General features: G+C 40.2%; 1 protein-coding gene across 5 annotated transcripts in view; it reads right to left on the bottom strand.

The window, feature by feature from the left end:
* Window positions 1-1435: 1435 nt before the first annotated feature.
* TMEM182 (transmembrane protein 182) overlaps window positions 1436-25930 on the bottom strand; it is a 79863-nt gene continuing 55368 nt past the window's right edge. For all 5 annotated transcript variants that reach the window (XM_089922564.1, XM_089922563.1, XM_089922565.1 and 2 more), the window contains one exon: window positions 1436-10828. In XM_089922564.1, the coding sequence (XP_089778690.1) occupies window positions 10608-10828 (221 nt within the window). In that variant the 3' untranslated portion in view covers window positions 1436-10607. The remainder of the gene's footprint in view (window positions 10829-25930) is intronic.

The raw sequence follows: 25930 nt of genomic DNA on the forward strand, positions 1-25930 counted from the left end.
TAAAACCACAGGTCACTGCTATCCAGTGTATGTATTGGCCAAACCTGTTTGGAAGTTGCTTGTTTGTCTTTCTTGAACATTCTGTGAAATATAAATATTGTATAATAATGAAGGTGAGGCTTAAATCTCCTCTTCTAAGGTTCAACACTCAACCACACTTCCAAATCTGGTCTGAGGCTTCTTAGGCTGGGGAAAAACGGTTTCGTTTCAAGAAACAATCTTCCAAGATCAATGATGCACAAAGTACTTCAGTTCGAAAAGAGGAGAAGAGAGGAAAGCCAAGTAAAAAGCAACTCAGACTGGAGGGCCTTGAAGCTGGGGCGTTTTTTGAGTCGTTCACTGATGCTGAGTCTACCCTTGACTTTTTATTCTTTTTATTCTTTGTGTTTCGAAGCTCTTAAGCCAGCGGAAGAGGGAGGAAAGCTAACGTATCTGATAACGCAGTCTATCAGACTGACAACCTAACTGAAGTTCCTCTGTGGCGCAAGAGAGGCACGGTTCCAAAAAGAAATAACGCAAAAGAAAGGAAAAAGAGGATCACAGAAATCATGCCTTCACACTTAATTTCAGAGAAGACCTGAAGTTGATTTCTGTGTAGATCAGTTGTGTACCAGTTGGGACACGGGTGCCCAGCCCTGCATTGCAGTAATATGAGCTGGGCTTTAAATAACTGCCAAGTAGCCACGTGGTGGCTGGCAGCAGGCTGGAGAGCGATCTGGTTCAAAGTGAAGCCGTGTAACGAGGGCGCAAGGAGGGCTGGTGTGCGGGGGGCCGTTCTTCATTGCCTTTCTGTGCCTTCCTTTTTATATATATTTAAATCTATTCCCCATTTAAAAGGCACTAATTCAATTTGGATTTTTTTTTTTTTTTTGGTTAGCCAACCACATATGGAAACCCACCCCAGGAACTTCTGAGATAACTTTTCTTTGGCAGTCTATTTTCTATAAAAGGGACCTAATATTACTGTTGTCCCCCTCCCCGCAAGTTCTTCTGGCTCTCATCACACTCCTGGGCAATCTTATACACACAGAGTCAGTGGGATGTAAGATGTTCCTAAAATGAGCGCAGGAATGAGGAAAACAGAAATGGTCCTGGAAAAATTATATCCACAATCTTTGAAAAGTAGGGTAAGAAGTCTTGGATCAGAAATTATAGAAACATGGTAATTCAAAACTAGAATAAAATAAAAATGAATAGCAATGATAGAGAGCATGTATTAAGCGATTACTCTGTGGCAGGCATTGTTCTAAACACTTTGCATGACCATTTTTGCTGTCCTTACTTTGTGGACAAGGAGATTGAGGCAGAGGGAAGTTATATAGTTGCTCAAAATCACACTGCTAATAGTTGAGCTCACATTCCAAGCCTGGCGCTCACTCTCTCTCTCTCTCCAGGGCCTTCTCTCTTAACTGGAAGGCCTTCATCCCTGCTAATTGGCGCTCAGTGGGAAATCTGTTCCACGCCAACCACAGACTGGACACTGTCCTGGGGGCTTTGCCCAATGATACCGTTTGGAGAAAAGTAAAGAGGCTCAGTGACCCGCCTAAGGGACCAGATGGGTTTTCGGCTCAGAAGTCCACTGCCTTTCCCTACACATAGCTGGAGGTGCTCTCCAACACTGCGAGCAATGGCCTCCAATAATATGGCAAGGAAGACACTCCTGCAAGGCGGTATCTGCTTTCTAAATAGTGGGCTTTCTGTTTTGCACTCAAGGGGCATAAGCCATTCAAGTGGCTTCAGACTCATAGCAGATTTTAGGTGACTGATGTCACTGAGTGTGCCATAGGGACCTTGACATCTGCACCATCCCATTTAATGCCTGAAGCCCAAAGACTGCAGTACAGGGAGTAGTCAGTGGAGGATCTAAAAGTAGCTCAATTTGTGGTTTTTCATTCATGCAACTAATCCAAGCTGTAGCCCTAATCATTCACAGAAATCTTTCTGTTTTTACTGAAATATGTTCAAAATATTTTCCCTCCATTATTAGGGAGAAGACAAGTGGTATCACAGAAAGAGCATGGAGATTCAAACAGCTAGAAAACCATCTCCAATCCTTCCTAGCTGCGTGGCCTTGGGCAATTTCCAAACCCTCCCAGTTTCAGTGCCCTCAACTCCCCATGGGAATGACACCACCAAACAACGTATGAAAGGCTACTGGTACACAGGAGGTGCTCAGGAATCAGAGTCAGCCCATTGTTAATCTTGTCTGGACTTTCACTCAGTGGAAATCTAGAGTGGACATCTATTATTCTTGTGATACGATTTGCAATTGTCCACAATTATTTAACTCACAATAACCTAGGGTGGACTTTCCCTATCATTCCTCCATTTCAAAATATGTCCACGTGGAGAACAACAAAGTGACTCAAAAACAGTAGAGACTCTCCAGAGTCAAAGACTCCGACATAGACCAGGCTGGCCTGTGTCTGCGATGTGCTGGCTTGGCTCATATTGAAAGAGTGTAGGTAATCTTTGAAATATTTAATGACACAAAAATGTTAAAGCTGTCATATTAAGTAAAAATCTAAGTTTACAAAACATTTTTCTGTATGACCCTTTTAGTTACCTATTAGAACCATTTATATATTGCTTGACTCTAGTGGTCGAATTATGGGTGAAATTTCTCTCTTTCTGCTCATTGATACTTTCTGAATTGTTTAATGAATATGTATTGCTTTTGTAAAGAAAAACAGTTTGGAGAATTAAACAGTATTTTTAATATCTTTTTTCTGTCCTATTGTGTCTGTGAATAGGAAGTAACAGAACTTGGAAACTATTTTTCTGAAAGCTGGGTAGTTAGTGAAATTGTAGGCTTTGGGGTTCACACTTTATGATTGAAACAACGTCATGAAACAACCACATTAATGAGAAACATCGTGCTATCATGTGGACAGGCAAAAGTATTAGAAATCATAAACTGTATTGAAAACGCTATTGATCAATCAAAAACTACAGTATCTATGAGCATAAGATGTACCCCAGCAGCCTTGAGTGGGTCCGCTGATTGTGCTAGTAGTCAGTCAGGCCAAGCAGAGAGAGAGTAGTAAAAAAAAAGACAAGGACACAACTCTTCTACATATTCTGTTTTAAAAATAAACTCCTCTAATTTTACTACTGATGAATTAAGAAATATAAGAATTTCTTAGAATCCAAACTGAGCCTCTTTCTGATAGTTTTGTTTGATCACCCCTCTTCCATATACTGTACTTTTCCTTTTATCTTAGGGTATTTTTCCAGATCAAAAATACAGAATCCAGATCCAGGGCTCTAGTGCACTATCTGGTGTGTCTTCTGACTGTCCTTAAAGAGGAAGCTGAGTATCCCCACCACACCAGTGAATGGCTTTCTGACAGTCACCGGATTCTTCAAGAAAGGAATAAAACTAACGCCATCAGACGGAAGCAAGAAATCTCCTTCTCAAACACTTGTCTGGAGACGTCAGGGAGCATTCAGCTTTACAGCTTCACTAGCAAGATGGAATCGTCTAGATAGGCAGTAAGATCCTGACGGATCCATACTGAGACACTGAATCTGCTGTCGTTTCTGTTGACTCCCTGGGGTCCTCTGTACATGCTTGGCTGACCAGCAATGAAGAGTATTACATCTGACCTAGACAAGGGACTTGCCAAACTCTCTGTAACCCCAACACCTAATGTTGGAACAAGGACGTGGTAAATGCACAGCCAGATCTTTGTTTGTTTGTTTTCGTCAAATTTAATGTAATGAGTGCTCTCCACATTCTGGGTGTTTTTAGATATGGACGCCCTCTGAGGGGCGGCAGGTAGCACTGCCCCTCCACACACACTGGCAGCTCCTTGACTCCACTCTGGCCACCACACCTTCCCACATCATCAACTTTCCCTTTGGACAGGATAATTTTCAAAACACACAGACTTGCTCTCATTCTCCCAGGTCTTCAGAATGCTTTCTCTGGTCCTCATACCCTCTTCCACCCAGATCCGTGACTGCTCTCCTTCAAAGACCACCTTCTGTTAGAAGTTGCACAACAAGCTTTCTCTACTTCCTCACCTCTCATTAACTCCTCTTACCAATCAAATTTGGCTTCTGTTCTGACCACCATGCCACGACTTCTGCTGTCCCTGTCACAAACAACCTCCACACTTCCACAGCCTAAGGTCACCTTTCTTTCCTCGTCTTAGTCATCTTCTCAGCAGTCCCTTCTCAAAACAGTCACCCCTCTGGGCTTCCTCAGTATCACATTTCCCACCAATCCTTCCATGTCTATTTCTGGCCTCTCTTCAGGCTCAGTCTTTGGCTCAGTCTCTAGATGTTGGGTTCCCAGGGCAGAGAGAGTCACTCTCTTTAGCCATCCTCCCTCGTGGTCTCATCTTTCCCATGACTTTCAATCTGGTTACTCGCAAATGTAAGTCTCCAGCACAGATTGTTCCTCTGAGCTCCTGATGGCCACATCCAATTATCCACCACCGTCTCAACTTGCACCCTTCACAGGCTTATCAACCATTACAGCATCACAACGAGCAAGGGATTCCTTTCTCCCCCAAGCCTTTGCCTTCCTGTCTTCCCTGTTCCAGTCTCTTCCGTCTACTTACTCACTGAAGCTAGAAATCTGAAAGCGATTCTTAATTTGCCCCTCTCTCAACCCATAGCCAATCCACCAGCAAGTTCTTTCAGTTTTACCCTTCAGACTATACTCTAATGGCTCAAGGGTTCTGAAGGATGGGGCCTTTCCTACTTCTCCAGCTGTATCACAAACCCTCCCTTCCATGCCAGCCACACAAGCCACCTTGCTGTTCTTAGAACATGCCAAGCTCTTTTTCACTTTCAGGCCTTTTCTCCCCCTAGTTCCCCTCCCTGAAATCCTTTCACTGCTGCTTTTCACCCAGATGGATGCTTCATATCTTTTATGTATCAGAATACTCAGAATTCTCTTCTTAGAAAGAAATTCCCGTACTATCCAACAGTCATGGTTTTATGTATCATTACGTCTTGTGTATTTTTCTTTAGAGGATTTATCACAATTTATAAATTCATAGTTATTTTTTGTTCACTTGTTTGTCGTCTATATTTCTTCCTTGAATCCCAGTTTGAAGAGTGACAATTAAATAAATGTCTGCTTTGTTTAGTTATACCCAACATCTAGCACCATTTGTCACATACAGTGTGTACACAATTATGGGTGTATACACAATTAGTGTGTATCTGTTGAATAAATTAGTAAGTATTTTAGATGAAGAACTCACCAAAATGAGGTGGAATAACTTTCCAAACCAAAAGTTTAAAATCCAGAATCGGAGTGCAGGTCTTCAGATGCAGATTTATCACCTTCCCCACCACACCATAAGCTTCTCCCTAAGGTGAACCAAATAAAGAATCCATGGGGGGATCCACTCGGCTTAATGTTCTGCAGGGGGATTGAGTGAATGTATCAGCAAGGCATGCTGCTTTATAAAGGAATCCTTTTATCCAGCAAAGTTTATAACTGTTAAATGTTCACCAACAGCTATCAATTGCTAGGTGTCAATTGCTAGAAGATGTTCAAGACAGGGTCACTGCCCTTGGGCCTTCACAGTGAACAGTCCACTGCACATGCGTCACCACATATGCCCTGGATCCAAGAGACAGAGGCCATGACACCACTCACTGAGTCTCCCCGACACCCCTCACCCTCCATGGGGACAGGCATGCAATAGCATGAAGATGACATGTGTCCTCCTGTTCAGCAAACCTTAAGAGCTTGGGAATGCCTGGGACAGACAGCTATGTGGAAATCCACAAACCATGATGTAAATGTAGGCACTTCTTGTATATATATACATGTATACATTATAGATGTAAAAATATTTTTATAAATACATATATGTATATAGGTACATGTGTATTCAGACGTATACCTACTGACAAATATAGTTTTATCCAAATCTGTATCCAAATACATATGCATACATACCACATATGTATATACATATAAACACACACACACAGAGATTAATCCAACTTTCTATTTGACAACTCTCCAGATATTTACACATACCCATAAAAATCTTGAGAAAAAAACGTCTCTTGTATTTTTGGGGGGTGAAGACAATATGCCAGTATTTCTTACAGTGTCTTGCATATCTCACAGCAAAATATGAGGCAACAAGCATTACTCTTTAAGCCGTACTGTACTCTTCTCTAAGCTGTATTGTTTAAATATCTACTTGTTTAGAGAGTCTGCAATACCAATGCTGTCTGCATGCACTGGTGAATTTTTTAACAGTGGCAGTCTCTTGTTAGAATTAATGGATAAAGAAGTGCTAAGAAAAGAAAAAAAAAGAGTTGCCATATAAAGGAAGAATCATTAACTCCTGGATTCCCAGAAGAATGGAATATTAAAAGTTTTTATTTTATTGCAGTGAGTCTTCTCCCCCCTAAATCACCTGCACAATGCTCAGGACCAGTGCAGGATGCCAATGGCTCCAACCATACCTACCTCACACAGCCAGGTTAGACTATCGCTGTCACTTGTGTGAACCAGAAAAATCATCACTTCAAGAATTAAAAATCATTCTAATTTACTTATTTATAGATACCTTGTAGCTACTTATAGATACCTTACGTATAATCAGCCCTCCCCTCTATATCCACCAGTTCCACACCCACAAATTCAACTGCTGATTTAAAATACTAGAAAAAAATTTCAGGAAGTTCCAAAAAACAAAACGTGAATTTGCCATGCTGGGATCTATTTATATAGCATCTACATTGTATTAGATATTAAAAGTAATCTAGAGATGATTTAAAGTATAGAGGAGGATATACATAGGTTATATGCAAATACAATGCCATTTTATATAAGGGACTGAGCATCCGTGTATTTTGGTACCTGCAGGGGTCCTGGAACCAGTCCCCCATGGATACGGAGGTACTGAGGGAAAACGCACTCTCTCTCTCTACACACACTCCCTCTCTCCATACACACACACACACACACACACACACACACCTCACACATATATATATACATATACATGTGCAATAGAATTACTAGCTATACCATATGATTCTTTACAACCAGAGGTGGATCATTTTACAAAGCTCAACCATCCAATTGCCCCTTCAATTTTGCAAGTGAGGGGAAAAAATGACCCTTCGAAAGCCAGAGGGGGCCTCTTGTACTCCTCTGTCATTTCCAACTTGTTCTCTGTAATACTCCCACGTCCACAGCCAGCCCAGGCTGATCGTAACGGTCCTGAGGGTAGAGCTCCTACCACTTGCCTAAGCTGTGGCTAGTTCAGAAGCTCTAAGCTCTAACTTTTTTTTTCTTTCTTTCCTCTTTCCCTGCTAATCAGATTAAATGTTCCTTTGCTTAGTTTACGCTTATTATAATATGTATGACGCTAACTATTTTCCCACCCTCCTTGGTTTTTAACATATCTAACATACCTTATTCCTAGGATTTTTTTGGAATTTCTCTGCCTATGCTTGATCATCACCGAAAAAATGTCTCCATATATTTAACTCCTTCAGACAATCAATACAAATTTAGTTTCTATTTCATCTCTTTCGTATGAGATGCCATTCCTGGTAGAGCCCACCAGGGAAACAACTATGTTACTGTCCCTGAGAAACTGAATTTTTAAAAAATGTGCTACTCAAATGTACTGATTTCCACTATTCACTTTAACTCTATCCAAACTTATACACGTAACACACACACACACACACACACAAAGGTGATGATAGATAATTACCAAACACTGACACCTCTTCCATCATATAAATATACTCTTATAAGTGGATTTAATCTTCAAATTCAGTAAACACATTTCACAGATTAGTCATAAAAGCAGCCAATGACCAGTAAGAGCACACCTAATAGTATTATTTAAAGTCCTACACTCAACCCCAAATTGAACATCTTCATTCATTGCCTCTGGAGGGTTTTTCTAGCCAGTTTCCTGTGCTCCCTGCCACACGACTGAACTAAACTCCTTGGGCAAACACAGTATGGAGAGATCACAGCCTTCACCAAAGTCCAAGCACATAACTCACTGCCCTCTCTCCTCACTCTTTCTAGAAGTGTCACCAAAAAGATATCTTATTTGTTGAACTGAAACTTTATGATGCAAAATCAATCCTCTTAAAAAGATTTTTAACACTTCATTTGAAAGCTTTTGAAAATAAATCAATACACCAAATAGAGAAATAAAAGGAAACATATTACCCCAAATGAGATACAAGGCTGTGACGAGAATATATCTGCTATTTTTAAGTATATTTTACTCATTGACACAGCAAATACAATTCACCTTCCTTTCTTCCATGGATTGCTGGTGAAATAGGTCAGGAAATGTGTTTGAACTCATGTGACCGATGCATTACACCTATGAAACACTTCCAAAGTGTGGATCTGTGTAAAAGTGTCATGTACATCAGATATTCAGCCAATTGCCTTAAGATAAATATATGGTAGTCGCGTAAGTATTAGAAAGTAAGATTAACCATCTGAAAACTACAAATATTCAAACCTTTACTAAAAGCAGCTTGCATGTGAAATTTAAATGATGTATAATACATAGAAAAAGGCTCCATTCCAAAGTTCTACAAAAAGGAATTGTATTTACAGATGACATAAACTAAGCAAATACATCTAGCATCGTCTGGAAAACTTAAGAGCATGCCACAACTTAATATCACAGTCAATGTGAATAACAGAACCCATAATTATTTTTGTAATAATCAAGCCAAAAGCAAAGAAATAAATGAAGCAATATAAAAATGAAACAGAAAAAGACAAAGGAAAGGACCAGGAAAACGTTTATGATAAAACTGAAACGGCTTGAGAGACCAGTTAAGGCCCTGAAGTCTTTTTTTTTTTTTTTTTTAAACACGCAAGCCCTGTCACTAACCCCTAAAATGCCCTGGTGATCTGCAGATACCTCAGATCTTCGCTCTTCCCCCAGAGCGCCCTCTCACTGAAACAAGGTTTAATGGAAAGTACAAGATGTGCAGAGAAGATTCAGGCAATCTCCCCATCATGGGAGCCCGGGGTGAAAGCAACAATGCCTCTATCCTACAGCGGCTTCTAGGTGGTCACCCTTTAATGTGCCTCCGAGTCAGGCCCTCGGTATTCAAACAGCTGCGGAGTAAAATGCTGTGCCTGAAACACAGTCCGCACACCGCGCAGGGCCTCTGTTCCTTCACTAACAGGGAACTCCTCTGTCAGGAGGCTTCCAAAATGCAAATACGACCTAGGCTTCTCAGATGGATTTGATTTCAGTCAACATTAGTGCCAAACAAAAATCTTTGATATGCAAAATGTCTACTCTAGTGAATAATAAAGAATCATTCCCACAACCATCCCCAAAAAGTTATCTTCCAAGAGGTTAAAGGAAATAGCAGATCTGTAAATGTTAACATACCTGCTGTAAAGCTGAAGACAGGGAGAGACGACAGTTAAGGGAATCAAATAATCAGAACTATAACCCATAAGATCTTGGGAAAAGTTCACATTTCACGGTCTTTAATAAAGCGAGGCTGTTATCATCCTCATCTGGAAGTATTTCTAAAGTTTATAGTTGAGTGCATATTAAAAGCACATTTCGTCAATAAATTTTCACATGCTGAACATATTAGCAATATAATTTTTAAATGAAATCTAAAAATATCGAATAGAATTATGTACAAAGTGAAGGCGCTTGGTTTTTACATGTTTTCAACCATATTACATATACAATTAACCCACTTTAAGTTCATAAAAATCCAATCTTCATTGTATGGGATTTGGTGTACAGATTTGCTTCTTTTAAATATAGTTTAAGATTTATGTAAGCATGCACAATTAAGTGAATACGTTACATAACCAAACTTGTTTTTGGTAAGAAAGCGGAATAAGTACATGTTGTTTTTGTTGTGACCCATTGTAACTGGTGAGTTCACGCAGCCCCTGCTACAAGAGCAACTGCTGTCTATTTTTAAATAATGAATAATCTGCTCACAGGTGTCAGTACATGTGTATGTGGATATTTATGTGTGTGGAGAAGAAATGGAGTAAATTCTCTGACAACATTTGTTTGTTGTTCTTAATTAATCTCCAAAGGACTTTTTTTTTTGGCCATTTGTACATCATCTTTGGAGAAACGTCCGCTCGGGTCCTTTGCCCCTTTTTAAATCTGGTATTTGCTTTGTTGTTGTTACCGTTGTTTGTTAAGCTGTAGGAGTTCTTAATATATTCTGATATTAACCTCTTATCAGATATGGGATTCCAAAGAATTTTTTTAAGAGCAGCAGAAGTGAATGCCAAGGAGGACGCTTAACTCAAATCATGATTTGCCCCTGGTGACTGTTTTCTGCTACTGCCAGGCCTTTGTTACCCGCAAACTCTAACAAGTGCAGTGAAGGGAAGGCCCATGTTCCCTAAAAAACTAGATTCTTGAGAGCACTTAGATAAGATGGAAGCAAGATGGAGTCTGGAGAGATTCTAGGACCCTCTTATTAGAGAAGATCCCAAGTAAAATGGCTAATTCACATAGCAGCTAAAAAGTTACATCAACTCATTCTATGCTAGGATCATGGAGACAAAATTTTTTTAAAAATGCTCTGTTTTAAAATCTCTCAAGAAAATACTGGTGGCAACAGTTTGATTAGTGATGTAACTGAATATGCCGTGCAACAACTAGAAATAGTAATCCAGCTAGCAAAGAAAAAAATATCCCCGCTGGGGCCAGAAAAAATGACCAGCCGTACAGCACAGAAGGGGTGAAATCCAAGCAGTCTTTCATTTTCATGTTTTTGTAGCTTTCCATGTCAGCCACTGCCTGGACCCAGATGACATACAGCATCACCACCAAGGAAAACAGGATGCCTGAGAAGGACAAAACAAAAGACCTTTAGCCTTTCTGAAGATGTCTGCCCAAGAATGCTATATCAGACCAGTCATACGCCTGATGATATAACTATAAAAATATAATTCTAGCTAACTCACCTACTTTGTGTCAGACCTTTTATTGTATGCTTTATAGGCACATCATTGATCTTTAGTTTTCAGAGCACTGTGGTGAGGGCTATAGTTGCAGAAGAAAAATGGCAACAGATGACATGTATTTACTGAGTGCTTACTGTGTGCCAGGCACTGTATTAGGTGCTTGTGAACTATAAGAGTCAAAGATCCCTGCCTAGCGGAATTTATTTTCTAACATTTATCCATTTTTACTGTATGCCTCGTTTGTGACAAACACTGCTATACATTATTTCTTTCAATATGTACAATAAACTTGTGAAACAGGTACTATTAACCCACAGTTTTAAGTATATGCAAACTCAGCTGGTAGTTTTCATAGCTGATTTTCAGTTCAGGTCTTTCTGACTTTTGTTATATTATTATAACACAGCTAACTGGTGTTGCAGTTACATATGGCAATGAAAATAGAAGCCAAGGTAAGTACCAGACAAGAACAGAGATGGAAGCACTGAACTAATGTAAAAGAATATACATGACTCTTTAAGAAACATTCTGTGGAATATAAAACCTCAGGTTTGAGATCAAGAGCCTTATTAAACAAAAGAAAGGAGGCAAGGAGGGAGGGAGGGATGGAAAATGCTTAACCACTAACTAGAAGGCAAGATAATTTATCAACCATTTCAATGTAACTGCAATCCACCTATTCAAAAATATTGTTGGAATTATAAGGGTAGAGAAGTACCACGGTGTTGGACCCTTGACCTTAACAAGCAATATGACAGAAGAGCTTTATGAATGCTAAAATTTGAGAATACTACTAAGCATATGCTTTTCCATGTGACTGTTACTATAGCAACAGAAGGAGGCGACACCACTGCACTGAGCTGCAGGTTCAGGAGAGCCTGCTAAGCTGATCCACTGGTGAGTGAGGGCCCCGCACACGAATTTGCCCCAAAGCAAAATATACTTAAGGACACTTGCAATTTGTCCAAAAGTTCAATCCAAACTCGTCAAGGATCTACTGTACTCTCTGAATTAACTAACTGAACCATCAGGTATAAAATCTCCATATCCTAATTGATATTCTGTCTAGAAGGTAAACACCGCCCTGTGATCAGAAGCAGAGGCTGGGGAACGTGGGCAGGAGGGAGTTGCTTTTACAAACCTAGCCATCAATCACTCTTCTGGGGTTAATTGTGCTCCTACAGCATTTAGGATGTCCTCTCCCTCTTGGGTCATCAATTTCATAAAGAATCTTGACAAGTAAACATGGAAGAAGGGCCCATACGTATGTTGAAGTATGTCAGCATCAGAGCTGAAACTTTCTCCTAATCATGATACAAACTACAAAGCTGTGAAGAATCAATGTAGATGCTTCACTAATAAGAACCATCCTTCACTCTGTTGTCTGTAATGTAAATGCAAATACCGGAGCACAGAATAGAGCAATTTAACCACTGAACGACAACTGTATCACAGAAAAATAGTAAAGCCATAGCCCGCGAGCAAACTCCTCACAGAGCCGAGCCGTGCCTCAGATTTTGACAACAATATGGTGAGGCCATGTGTTGTCTAGCAACTCTGAGCATTTCAAAACATTTTTTCAGAAAATATACAGACAGTATGCTCTGCTAATGTAAAGGTTTGGCTTGGTTATTTGCATACCATTTGCCTTATGCCAACACACTGCGAACCTTTTTTATTATTTGTTGATATGGGTTTTTTTTAATTAATTTATTTATTTTTAATTTTGGCTGCGTTGGGTCTTCGTTTCTGTCAGAGGGCTTTCTCTCGTTGCGGCAAGCAGGGACCACTCTTCATTGCGGTGCGCAGGCCTCTTACTATCACGGCCTCTCTTGTTGCGCAGCACAGGCTCCAGACGCGCAGGTTCAGTAGTTGTGGCTCACAGGTCTAGTTGCTCCGCGGCATGTGGGATCTTCCCAGACCACGGCTCGAACCCGAGTCCCCTACATTGGCAGACATTCTCAACCACTGCGCCACCAGGGAAGCCCCCTGTTCTTTTTAATCTTCCTTGCATCATGTGAATCTCTTGTGCTTTCAGGTATTTTCATTTTTAAAAATTTACTTTGTGAAAAACCAGTAGATTTATACACCTTTTCTTCAAAAATTGTAAAACCCATTACTGAATTTAGAGTATTTTTTGAAAGTATTGCAGGACATCATGTAGATGATTCTTAATAAGGAAGAATTAACTTATATTTAATTATTGCTGTTACTTGAAGAGCAATTACAGCCTGAAAGCAATGAATAATAGTTGTTTCTATCACTACAACTTTTTAACTTGTTCACTAGTTGGAGATATAGTCCATTTAATTCCTATCAGATCAGCCTATGATTATACCCATGGAGTAAAACAGCACTTCCCTACTTTCCCTACCCGTTAAATTGCCAGTGTTTTATATGTATACATGTGTGTGTGTGTGTGTGTGTGTGTGTGTGTGTGTGTGTGTGTGTAGGTAAAGACTGACAGATAAACAGAAGGAAAATGAACTAACAAACATGGAGAAACTATACCAAAGGCCAATGGTTCAGCTACTATGGCAGCAAAAATGGATGATGGGGGCCTGCATGAAGTAAGGGGCTAAGAGTCAGGAGACTGGTACTTATAGCTAGCTATTCAAATAAATACATATATTGAGGTTAATTGGAGTCAAGTTCTTCACTGCCTGAAAAGGGAGTTACAAATTTGAAAAGGGGGAAAGCTAGAATGAACTTTATGGTGTTTTTTTTAGAATTGAATATATCAGTGTGAATTTATGGCTTTAGATAGATAAATGAATGAATATAGAAGTAAAAGTATATGTTTGTTTTAAAATATACCTTTGTGCGCGTATGTACCTAGATATATTTTCTGGCTCTGCTTCCTGAGAGGGTCTGGGAGCAACAAATCCCCAGTAGCATGGAGGACACCAAGTGTCCAGATCTTGGCTTCTAAATACCAGGAATTAGGACATCTCTAAGAAATAGTTGAGTCCAGGCTGGGACAGAAAGTACCACACGAATCTGGAACATCATGTTATACCAAAAAAGTACAGATGTGCTCAGAGAATAATGTGGGCATTTCAGAAGCCAGATCATGGGGCTTCTGCTAGCCAATTCTGAGAACATTTGATTATCAAACAAATAGTGATAGAGGCCCATTACATCTCATCAAATGAAACAGGAATACATGAGCCCACAGAGATATAAATAAGCGAGTGAATAAATAAGTGGGGAGAAGGGAATGCCTTTCATTCAGAATGCTAACTTATAAATGTAGAAGGAATAGCTGAATTAGAAATCACCATTTGGCAATCATTTAAGTCATAATTAATTCAGGCAAGAAGAAAAAACAGATACTAAAACTAGTGGATGAAATTTAGATGAGAAATAAACATTTACACAGGCTCAAAGTCTTTTCCCACAAAACACATATTAGTCATAAAGAAAAAATAGTAACTTCACACTAAAGAAACCTGGCAAATCCCACCTTACTCAAGTGATCAAAGTTAATATCACCAAGGACATGACAAACTGATGTCACTCACCACCTCATGAGATTCAATGAGAACACAGCATCACTGCTATGATACTGCAGCGAAAAAATGAAGAGCCTAAATCCAATCATGAGGAAGCAGCTGACAAATCAATTCAGGAACATTCTAGAAAATCACAGGCCTGTACTCTGCAAAAGAGCCAAGCTCATGAAGGTCAAAGAAGGATTTATTCTGGTTTGATGGATACTCACATGACACATCTAAATGCAAAGCATGTTCCAGGACTGGATTCTTTTGCTATTAAAGACATTATTGGGAAAATTAGCAAACTTTGAATGGAGTCTCTGGGTGAAGGGACTTACAATTTCTGTGTAAGTCTGAAAATATTTCAAAACAAGAAACAAAATCTTGAAGGGTCCCCTCTGGGGCAATACCAATACTATGGAAAAATCTTAATTCTTTTTCCCTTGATATCTTAAGACCTTCATTCATAAAAACATAAGCAGTAACGGTCTTGAGTGACAAGTGAGTTACATTTCAAACCCACTTGCCATGGTGATTTTAGCAGGAATAGAAAATATTGCTAATATTCAGGTAATAATTTGTTTTAAATGAAGTTATATTTAAATTAGGTCATATATTTTGAAAGCATAATTTATTTCCTGTTGAATTTTATAAATTTATATCTTTTGAAGTCCAACAAAAATTCATCAAATTGCTCAATGGAGGCATAATCAAAATATGGTCCCAAAGCCCACGGAGATTTGTGACCACAATGAAACAATGGACAAATAATTGTCACATCAAGAACATGTTGGGTCTCTTTTATTGGCAGTGTGGGGAAGAGCCATTCAAGCTTATGATTTTTGCACAGTTTCTCTCACAAATGTCATACATTCAATTTGGAAAACATTTTTTGAAACAAAGGTCACATAAAAATCAGTCACAAATTAGGGACGCAATTGCTAATGATAAAAAAACATGGAAATAAAACCAAAAGGATTTCCCCAACGCCAAGTCACAGACTGAGAAATAAAACTGCATGTCTTCAATATTCCACAGATACAAGAACAGAAAAGAAAGCATACTAGAAAGATCATTTATTTATTTATTTAGATATAAGAACAGAAAAGAAGGCATACTAGAAAGATCATTTATTTATTTATTTATTGGCCGCTGCCACAGGGCCTGCGGGATCCTTAGTGCCCAGACCAGGGATGGAGCCCATGCCCCCTGCACTGGAAGCGTGGAGTCTTAACTACTGGACAGCCAGGGAAATCCCTAGAAAGATCTTTTATACTGTATTATAAAAACTGGATTTTAAAATGCATTCCTAGGGAAAAGCTAGCCACAGAAATGAAAACTTTCTTCTTCAAAAGACAGGCAAATGCCAAACCCCTATATTCTTGCCTAGAAGTACATATACCTACATTTAAAAAAAAAAAAAGCCTTTTGGAGTTACTGAAAAACAATAAACTTGATCTTTAGCTGCTTAGATGTAACTGAATTGCCTTTGAAATGTACTTAAACAGATTGAATTAGGGACAGTTATTGGTTACTTGGGGAAGAATCATAAATTCCAGATGATCCATTGGCCTCTTTGCTTCCACACAAATTCAGTGGAAATTCATTTTGGCTTTCAGTGGCCACAGGAAAGGCTGCGGAATCCCACAGTCAAAAAAAATGCTTCATGAAGGAAGTTATAGTGAATACTAAATTAGAATCAGGAGAACTCATCTTTTCTCTGTTCAGAGGACACACACACTGGGGAGACAGGGCAATTTTCAGCAAGGGCATCTATACAGAACTAGAAAGTAAGCTTCATAACATTTTAGGGATGATAACACCTGCTTACTCATCGTGTCTATTTTCAGAGGATGGAAATGAGGTCTGCAGTAGTTAATTGTCTACCGAGATCAAAAGTTTAGCCTGTGGCATAACTCAAACTGAAACCCTGATAGCAGGTGTGACACATTAGGTTGAAGACATTCCAAAATATCCTACAATATGGAAACTATTCCAAGGAGGCAGCAGGAGACTAGGTTACTTCTCCAGGTGGAGCTGCCTGGAAGGCAGGGCAAGAGTTCATCCTAAGTATAGAAGTAAAGAAAAAAAATCTGGAGCGTGGGTAAGGATGCTAAGGACAGCAGCATTCATAGAATGGTAAGCCTAGATCTGACGTGCTCAGAAGAAAGAACAAAAAGGACACTTGATGAGCTATGTATTTACTATCATTTTCTAAAAGGAATCATAGCAATTCATGAAGAAATATATTAAAAATGCCATCTGCAGATCTGCATAGGAACACTGAAGGACATAACTGACAATGTCCCCACAAGGAGTTTTTGAGGAAGAGACACCAGCAGTCTTCATACAAACATTTCTTACATTAGCCCATACTAATGTCTGAAGGTATAATGTTAAGCTCCAGTGGTCTGAAGGTTTTTCTAATGGGTAAAAAGCATTCCATGTATTTATTGTTTACTGTTTCTCATTATTTCTCAGCCTTTTAATTGAGGTATAAGTTAAATAGAGCAAAATGTATGGATTTTAAGTGTATAGTTTGATGAGTTTTGGTAAATCTAAACATCAGTGTAGCCACAACCTGTTAAAAATAGAACGTATGTATCACTGTCCCTCCAGAGAGGGTCGTCATGCACCACCCACCCACCGAAAGCATCTATCACTATAGCGTAGTGTTGCCCTTAGAACTTGATAGAAATGACATCATAGCAGCGTGCCATCTTTTGTCTCTGGCTGTTTTTTCCCAACATAATGACTGAGAATCCATCCATGTTGTTGCTTGTGTTTGCAGTTTACTCCTTATGGCTGAGCGGGATTCCACCGTATGAACCTACCAATTCATCCAGTGGTATCCACTCATCTATTGGTGAACATTTGGGCTCTTTCTAGGTTTTGGCTATTATGAATTAAGTTCCTATGAAAATAACATTGAGTTTTGCAAGGATGAATAGCATTTCCTTAGGCAAATGGTTTTGAAAAAAAATTGGCAAAAAAAAAACCTTTTTACAAAACATGATCTTATTCCCAAAAGAGAAAATGGCGCCGGGCTTACCGCTGTTCCAGCGGTGACCTAGAGCGCAGCTGCCCAGACTCCCCCCACACCCCGAGCAGGCCCACGAAGCCCTAGCGAGGGCACAGTTGTTTTTCTGACATTCTCCTCCTCAAACATCAATTTTGCCAACAAAACTTTCGACAGTCATGCACTAGTGCTCACGAAGAGGCTAAGCTCTCCAAGTGCCTAAAGCACAGGGATTTTCTGTAACTGGTTGTTTTCAATTCCCTAATTTTTTAAAACTTTCATTATGTATTATTTGAAACATATAAAATATGACATAAAAATGAATGTTATGAAGTTTCATTATATAATGAACCCCTGTGAAGTGGTCCACAACCTAGGAACCAGACTACCATCCATGAACTGTTTTTCTCTGGGACTCCTTTGGAAAGACAGTTGCTCCTCAGATATTTAAAGAGAATCTCTGGGCTTTAAGTCAGTGGATAAAATTTAGGTATCTCCCTTGAGAACTGGCAAGGGATTTGACCTTTGGGTGGAATTATGTGCCCCCTCACGATATGGATGACATTGGGGTCCATTAGGATTATCTGATTTGAGCCCAATTCTCATACAAGACTTTGGATAATATCTGAAAATTGTTATGTGTAGGGCCACTACCTTTATGTATGTATTTTAAAAGCATGGAGCGTTGACTTATCAAATGTAAACACTTAAAAAATTCCACAATATATGAAAATGAATCTTGACATGTGTTAACTTTTAATATGTTAGGAATCTTAAAAATTGCAGTGTTTGAGGCGTTTCTCAACTTCTAAGAGGCCCTATGTGTCATTCCAGAGGAGGAAACACGAGCATTAGTGCAGGCTGAATCTACTCTCACAGGTCCATCCAAAGCCTAAATGTATACCTGTTTTTTTTTTCTAATCATTATATAATGGGGAAAGGAAAATTTACCAATTCTACATTTTCTAAAGAGTAATACTTGTTATTATATTGTAATATACTTCCAAAGCAGTCTTGCATATAGTACATATTTCATTCATTAAAAAATTAGCTTTTCTGATAAAATAAACTAGAAGTTCTTAAAAATAATTTAAATTGTATTTATGTAACAGCTTGTTCTTCTTTAAATTAATACACATTGCCTTCTCTTATAACTCAATTATGCTCGCTTTTACATATCATATTTCAGAAACTGTAAAACTACGAATGCACAATGGTCAACCGTCAACATTCTTTGCTTATCTCCACTCTTCATTTTCTGACTCACTTTCCACTGATTTTTCCCCAATTTTCTGAGATGGCCTGAATAACTTAAACAGTTATAACTTCACGACTATACATTTTCATTACATCTATCTGATTTCCAAATATTCATTGCTGCCCTCACCTCCTCATACTACTTCCCAAATACATGAGTTGCCTCTTCCCTTTCATTTTCTGGCCTCATGTTTTATTTAGTCAACCAAACCTACGTAATATCTATCATCTATCAGATTTTTCAAGTATTTATTACTTTCTTAGATTGGTATAATAATTTTAGGCATTAAACATCCTATATATTCAATACTCTGCACTCTCTTGAGAAACAATTATTGACAGAGAATGATCACGAGGTTATATCCATCCCTACAAATAGTTAGGGGCTTAATCTGAAAAGCAGTTTCATTTAATGCCAAGGAAGTGTCTACTGATGGTAACTGAGTTTCAGGAAGTACTTAGTGGTTGAAGACCACAGGTGTGGAATCTGTCTGCCCTGCTTCTAGGCTTACTGTCCAGAAAACTTTAAAGTTTACCAGCTGAGTACCACTGAGCAAGTTTTTTACTTCTCTGTGTCTCCGTTTCTTCATTGGTAAAACAGAGATAATTCAAGTGCCCACCGCAGAGAGCAGTCACGAGGAATTAACAGAGGTGAAGTACTCAGCAAGATGCGTGGAACAGGGCTGGCGCATAACGAGCACTGGCTACTTTTACTGTTACGCTTTGGCATGAGCTCTTGCTACGGCTAGAAATGTTGTTCTCTGAAATCTTCTAAAGCGTCAGAGCTTCTCATGTGACTAGGCTATTTCAGGGCTGGCCAAGAGGCAAGAGAATAAACTTGCCATGGGGCCTTCCCGTTCTGAAGGAAAGGTCGCTTCAAATGTGTCTGCCAGTGTCTCGCTGGAATTCTCCACCAGGTGGCACACGCCACCTCACAGCCCCACTAGGGCACATTCTGGAAAGAACATCAGGTGAACCCAAACTGGGGCTTATTCATATTAAGGACGTTTTCTTTTTCCACTGCCCAGTCAAGCAAACCTCCCGCCCCTCCTCGACAGCCCCTGCGTTACAGGGAGCAAAAATTCTTCCTAGGACAAACCCAGCCTATGTTGATCTGATCATTCAGATGAATCTGTACTCCGTGTGCTTCTCTTCTACACGAGAAAGTATAGAGAAAAAAAAGGCCTCAGAAAATGCATAACATAATCTAGTAAAGAAACCAAAGAGCAAAGTGACAGTTTGGGGGAAGGGTGAGGAATGAAACAGAATATTTGCAAACAAACTAAATGCCTTAACAGTACTGGGTAAATAGTAGATGTTAATGATACACGTACTTTGGAAAAGGAGAATGAAGCAGATGGAAGCTCATTCTGCCCTTCCACCATGGCAAATTAATTCCAAACCAGAGATCCTATTTATAGGCCAGAAAGTCTGGTCACCTAACACATCTGAAGACTCCCTTTCAGGGTGGAGATTAATTATACCCCGTAGTAATATGGCATGTGAGTGAAAGCATTCATTTGCCAGGCCTGTTGCTCTAGCTCTCAGAAAAACAGCTCCGGGCTTCCCTGGTGGCGCAGTGGTTAAGAATCCGCCTGCCAATGCGGGGGACACGGGTTCAAGCCCTGGTCCGGGAAGATCCCATGTGCCGCAGAGCAACTGAGCCCGTGCACCACAACTACTGAGCCTGTGCTCTAGAGCCCACGAGCCACAACTGCTGAGCCCACGTGCCACAACTACTGAAGCCCGAGTGCCTAGAGCCTGTGCTCCGCAACAAGAGAAGCCACTGCAATGTGAAGCCCGTGCACTGCAACGAAGAGTAGCCCCCGCTCGCCGCAACTAGAGAAAGCCCGTGCGCAGCAACGAAGACCCAACGCAGCCAAAAATAAATAAATAAATATTTTTAAAAAAGAAAAGAAAAACAGCTCAGATACATTTTTAAAGGGGGTGGGGAGCATTTAGTCAAGTCTTCAGAAAAGTTCCACCAAAGCTATTACTGAGCGAGCCTCTCACACCTCGACTCATCTGGGTAGGAGTCAACCAGGAACCAGACTGTCTCCAGCAAGGACGGTGCAACAAGCTCAGGCTAGGGTGGGGACTCACAGGAACGAGCCAGCTCTGGCTCTCCTCTCTCCCCTCGCACTCCCCCTCCTTCCCACAGCCTTCATCTGGTTGAGACACTGGAAACTCACTGGACTGGGTGTGACGTGTCCCTTTTGAATTCTTCCTCTGGGAACCTGTTTCCTCACTTTAGTGCCACATACAGGCAGACCGTGTTTTATCGCATTTTGCTTTATTGCGCTTCTCAGATGCTGCACTTTTTAATAAATTGAAGGTTTGTGGCAACCCTGCTTTCAAGCAAGTCTGTTGGTGCCATTTTCCAACAGCATTTGTTCATTTCATGTCTCTGTGTCACACTTTGGTAATCCTCACACTATTTCAACCTTTTTCATTATTATATTTGTTAGGGTGATCTGGAATCAGTAATCTTTGATGTTACTATTACAAAAAGATTACAACTTGCTAAGACTCAGATGATGGTTAGCACCGTTTAACGATGAAGTCTTTTTTAATTAAGGTCCGTACATTTTTTAGACATAACGCTATGGCACGCTAATCAATTACAGCACAGTGGGTCTGGAAGCAAACGCACCGTATCTCCAAGGTGTACCTGTGTTTACCATGTTGGTTCCTATTCAAAACCAAGTCTGGACAAGTCTGATTCTAACAGCCTGTTACATATATTTCAACCAATAAGCAACATGGAGAGAAATAAATGCTCAAAGAACTATCTGAGAAAGAAAATAAGGCTTTAAAGTATTTTTGTAAATAAAAGCTCTTCTAAGGGCTTTCCTATTTAATATTAACCAAGGTTGACTTGTTCTAGCACTTGACATCTATAAAAAATATCAGATCAAGGACATTAAAATTCCACATGATAATAGTATCAGTATCCAACACAATAATTTTTGTTGGATACTGATACTATCCAAATAAAGTCCCAAATATGACAACTGAAGGCAGAAAGCAAGTGTACAAAGCAGGTAGTTTTAGAAACATAAGAGTGACTGGGTCTTCTGTTCCTACTTAGAAAGCAGATCTGTATACCCAAACCTTTGGCCTGAGCAAAAGGAAAATCCGAGCAGCCCTTCTGCAGTTCACGAAAATCAGAGACACTAATTCTACGACAAAAGTACATCTGGCTGATATCAGTAATACATAGTTTTTATTAATCACTATTTCTTTCCCCCACCCACCTCCAACAAACCAGAGCTCTGAATAAAATGCTGAAGTCCTGGACTTTGGTGAAATACTCAGTTCCGCACTGGGAAGTGATGCTTTTGATTTTCCCCTGAGAGCCTACTTCTTGCATGCTAAGAAAGACGGAAGCTTTAGCAAAGCTGGCGAGCACTCACTGGCCCTCCTGGCCCGTTCCCCTCACACAGGAGGCCCCCTTTGCCTCTCGGGGATCAGCGGCTGTTTACAGGCTGGCTGTTCAGCATACAGACATGGGGACAGCAGGTGTAAGCGGGGAGGTGAGTGTGCTTCCCGTAAGTTTAGAATGCCTGCCTCTAGGCTGTCAGCAGCTCTCCCCTAATCCCTTCCTGCTTTGGGGCTGTTTCCTCCACATACTCTTCTCCTGCCCTGACTGCCGCCGTGTTCTGCTTTGTCTGGAGGGAGACGTGAGGAGCAAGACACGACCCCCAGTGCCTCCTGTGAGCCACGTGTTCAGTCTCAGCCGAAGGAAAATGAGCGTCTGAAACAAGTCCCTTGGCTTTTGTGAGCTATTTTTTCTAGGATGAAGGCAAAAAAGTCTCTTGTATTATGCATCCATAGCATCTATCCTATCTCAGGTAGACATGAGTCGTGTTTACCATGAGCTATACAAACTCCACGGATCTTTCTTAAAGAAACAAAAAAACAAACCGCAAATCCAGTTTACTTCTGAGTCAGTTTTGCCCTCTACATGTAAGAATGTTATACCCCCTTCATATCCACTTACCTTCCCTATAGTGTGTTTTTAAGGGGGTTCATATCCCTACACTCTTAGAAAGCACTGTCCTCCAGACCAGAAGGGAGCAGGTTTGAGCCCCATAAGGACGTGCTCAGGCTGTTTGTCCCACCTGGCAGAGAGTTTATACAACTCACCCCAGTTCACACCGCTCACATTCCTGGTGACCAACAGCAGCTTGGTTGGGAAGACAGCTGGTGAAACAGCTGTCTGGGCAAGAAACATACCCTGTGGTCACAGAATGGGGCAGGAGTCAGGCCACAACTTTACCTCCATCAACCTTCCAAAGGACTAATTACACAGCAAAGGTGTCCTTTCCTTCGGCTAACACACCCTGGGCCTGGAGTGTGGGTTTCTATGTTCCTCCGACTTACAAGACGTCTGTGTAGTCTCACCAACGTGAGACTCTAACAAGGAATTTAGCCAAGATTCAGAAGCTTTCCAGGCCCCTCTACTCAGGTGAGACTCTGTCTAGCTCTACATCCAGCAGAAAAATGTAACCCCAGGTTGTCATTCAGGTAAAGGGGATTTCAATTATGGAAGAAGAATCTTTCTACCCTGATATGCTGGTAAAATACTAATGTCTAGCTTTTTTATGTCTTTTCACCCAATATCAGTGTCCCAGAACATCCAGACCCCATCCTCATTCTTACTAGTATACTTAGGGATCTTACTCCTGTGTAGCAATTCCTGTATTGATGTCGCTTTGCCCAGGCATTAGGAATATTCAGCTGTACAGTAATTTTCTCCACATAATTCAAATGTTTTGTAATGTCACGCCTCCTTGCATCTTTCCTAACACATCCAATATCACAGGGTTAGGAGAAAACACGAGTCGGCCCTTTGTATCTGAGTACCCCTGGAGTCCACACTGAAAGAAAATTCAGCATCTGTTTAGGCATTGGGAGGTGTGGATGAGACTCACTGAAACACACTCGGGTGTCATAACGTCCTGACAATTACCATGTGCTTGGTCCAGAACTGACCTCCCGTGGGGGACACATGGCCCAAGCTGAGGAGGCATCTGCCCAAGTGCAGGGAGTGGCAACATATGGCTTCCAGATCTCTGAGCCATTGACAAAGCAAGACGAAAAACACAGACCCCACCCCTTGCTCACACGGACAGCTGTGACATCAGCATGCCGCGGCCATGTGTGGAATGCCCCCAAATAGTCTTCTTGCTGATGCCAAAGAGTCTTTCTGTGTGCACACACCCAGCAATGACCACTTGGAATTTGGTTCTGCCCTCTCTTAAGGCCATCTGTCCAAATAAAGAGAGAGTGTCCAGTCTTGTTTGTGGCACTGATAAAGTAGTCACAGAAACTGTGGGCCCAGGCTGCACCTGTTCCCAACTGCCCGGCTGAGCACAGAGTGCTGGCAAAGGAAGACCATAAGGCAGGGAATGACAAGGCAAGCCCTAAAAGGGAGAGATTTTGGAATACTAGTTCCATGGAAAGAGAGCTCTTCGCTTTGAAAACATAACATCTAACCAAAGAAAGCATGACAAATTCAATCCAGTTTAACTCAGTGAAAGACTACACGCACAGTTCCATGTTAAACGTAGTACAGAAAAATCTTGGCTGCCTGCCCCAAAAACCTAGTGTTTAGCACATATTTTCCTAGTGTCCATACAGAATAGTATGTAAGTTTCCATCTCCACATCTGAAAGGATTAGTTGCCTATTAACAAATCTGGGGATGTTAATAATAGACAATTGGAAGGTTTTGAAAATTCTTCTGTCAATAACACTCAGATCTGAGGATGATTTATTTGCCCCATAACTGCTTTAAAAGATGTGTCTCATGGTAGAAATTGCTACCTGACAGTAAATTTTAGTTATTCCTGAGAACACCATTTTTACTGCCCAAACTGATAAAAAATAAACAGTAATTTTTTAATCTCATCCAACAGAATATCTCTCTGTTCTTGGGAAATAAACAGTCCTATAAAAACAATAAAGAATAGTGCCATGAAGGAAATTAAAAGTCAGATTTAAACAGAAGTATCCTCGTAATCATCTATTTGAGTGGCTTTCAGGATGGGCTCCCAGAACACGGTGGACCCCTCCCAAGGCGTTTCTGCATAAAGACCTGAGCCAAGAGGACTTCAGACCCACACCCACTGCAGCCAAAGTTCACTGGAGAAAGTGAATCCAGTGGTCAGAGGCACATGGGTGCAAATCAGATGCTTTATCTCCCTTCAGAGTCCTCAGCCAAAATAATTCTTTAGATATACTATTTTCTCAAAAAAAGTATAAAATGGAAAAAATGACCAACAATTTTTTTCAAAAGCACTACGCACACACATACACACACACACACATACAGAAACACACAATTCTCTAATAAGACCAAACTCAGGATCAGAGCATTTCTGAGTTTAAAACAATTATGTTGCCCATAATATTAGTACTAAATTACTGCTAGTACATATTCCCTTTATTGACAAAGATTTTAAAAGATTATAAAAAGCAAAGAAGAAGAAGAAACAAATATTTACACATTTTAGTAGAGTGCTATTGTTTCTGGGAAGACCATTCAAAAATATACACCTTAACTAGACCTTTGGATAAACCGAGTGTAGAATGTGATTTGGGGGAGAAGAAATATTTGGTGGAGAAGATGCTCAGTTTTAAGGCATATAAAGGGTTTGGTCTTATGGAATTATGAAGTAAAGAAGAGAGATTATCAATTACGAGATCTAAGTGACAGAAGCCAGACACAAAAGGCCATGTATTGTGTGATTCCATATACATGAAATGTCCAGCACTGAAAACCCACAGAGACAGAAAGCAGATCTGTGGTTCTCAGCACTGGGAGGGGCGGAGGGGCAGAGGATGAGGTTTCTTTGTGGCGTGATAAAAATATTCTGGAATCAGACAGTGGTAATCTTTGCCCAACTCTGGGAATATATCAAAAAACACTGCATTATATACTTTAAAATGGTAAATTTTGTAGTATGTGAATTATATCTCAATTGTTAAAGTTATTTCTTTAATTATGAGCTCAAATGGCTAAATCTGGGTCCTTGAAAACTCAGTGAAGAAAAGAGTTTTAAATAAAAGACAAAAATAAAGACCCAATAAGTTAAATAGAGGGCCCTGGTCCCCACAGTGGGTTTTGGGTTTTGTTATTGTTTTGCGGGGTTTTTTTTTTTTTTTTTTTGCTGTACGCGGGCCTCTCACTGCTGTGGCCTCT

Source organism: Delphinapterus leucas, chromosome 13 (assembly GCF_059928025.1).
Source record: "Delphinapterus leucas isolate spDelLeu-1000000601 "Yukka" chromosome 13, BTC_Dleu_Yukka2, whole genome shotgun sequence".
Lineage (NCBI taxonomy): Eukaryota > Metazoa > Chordata > Mammalia > Artiodactyla > Monodontidae > Delphinapterus > Delphinapterus leucas.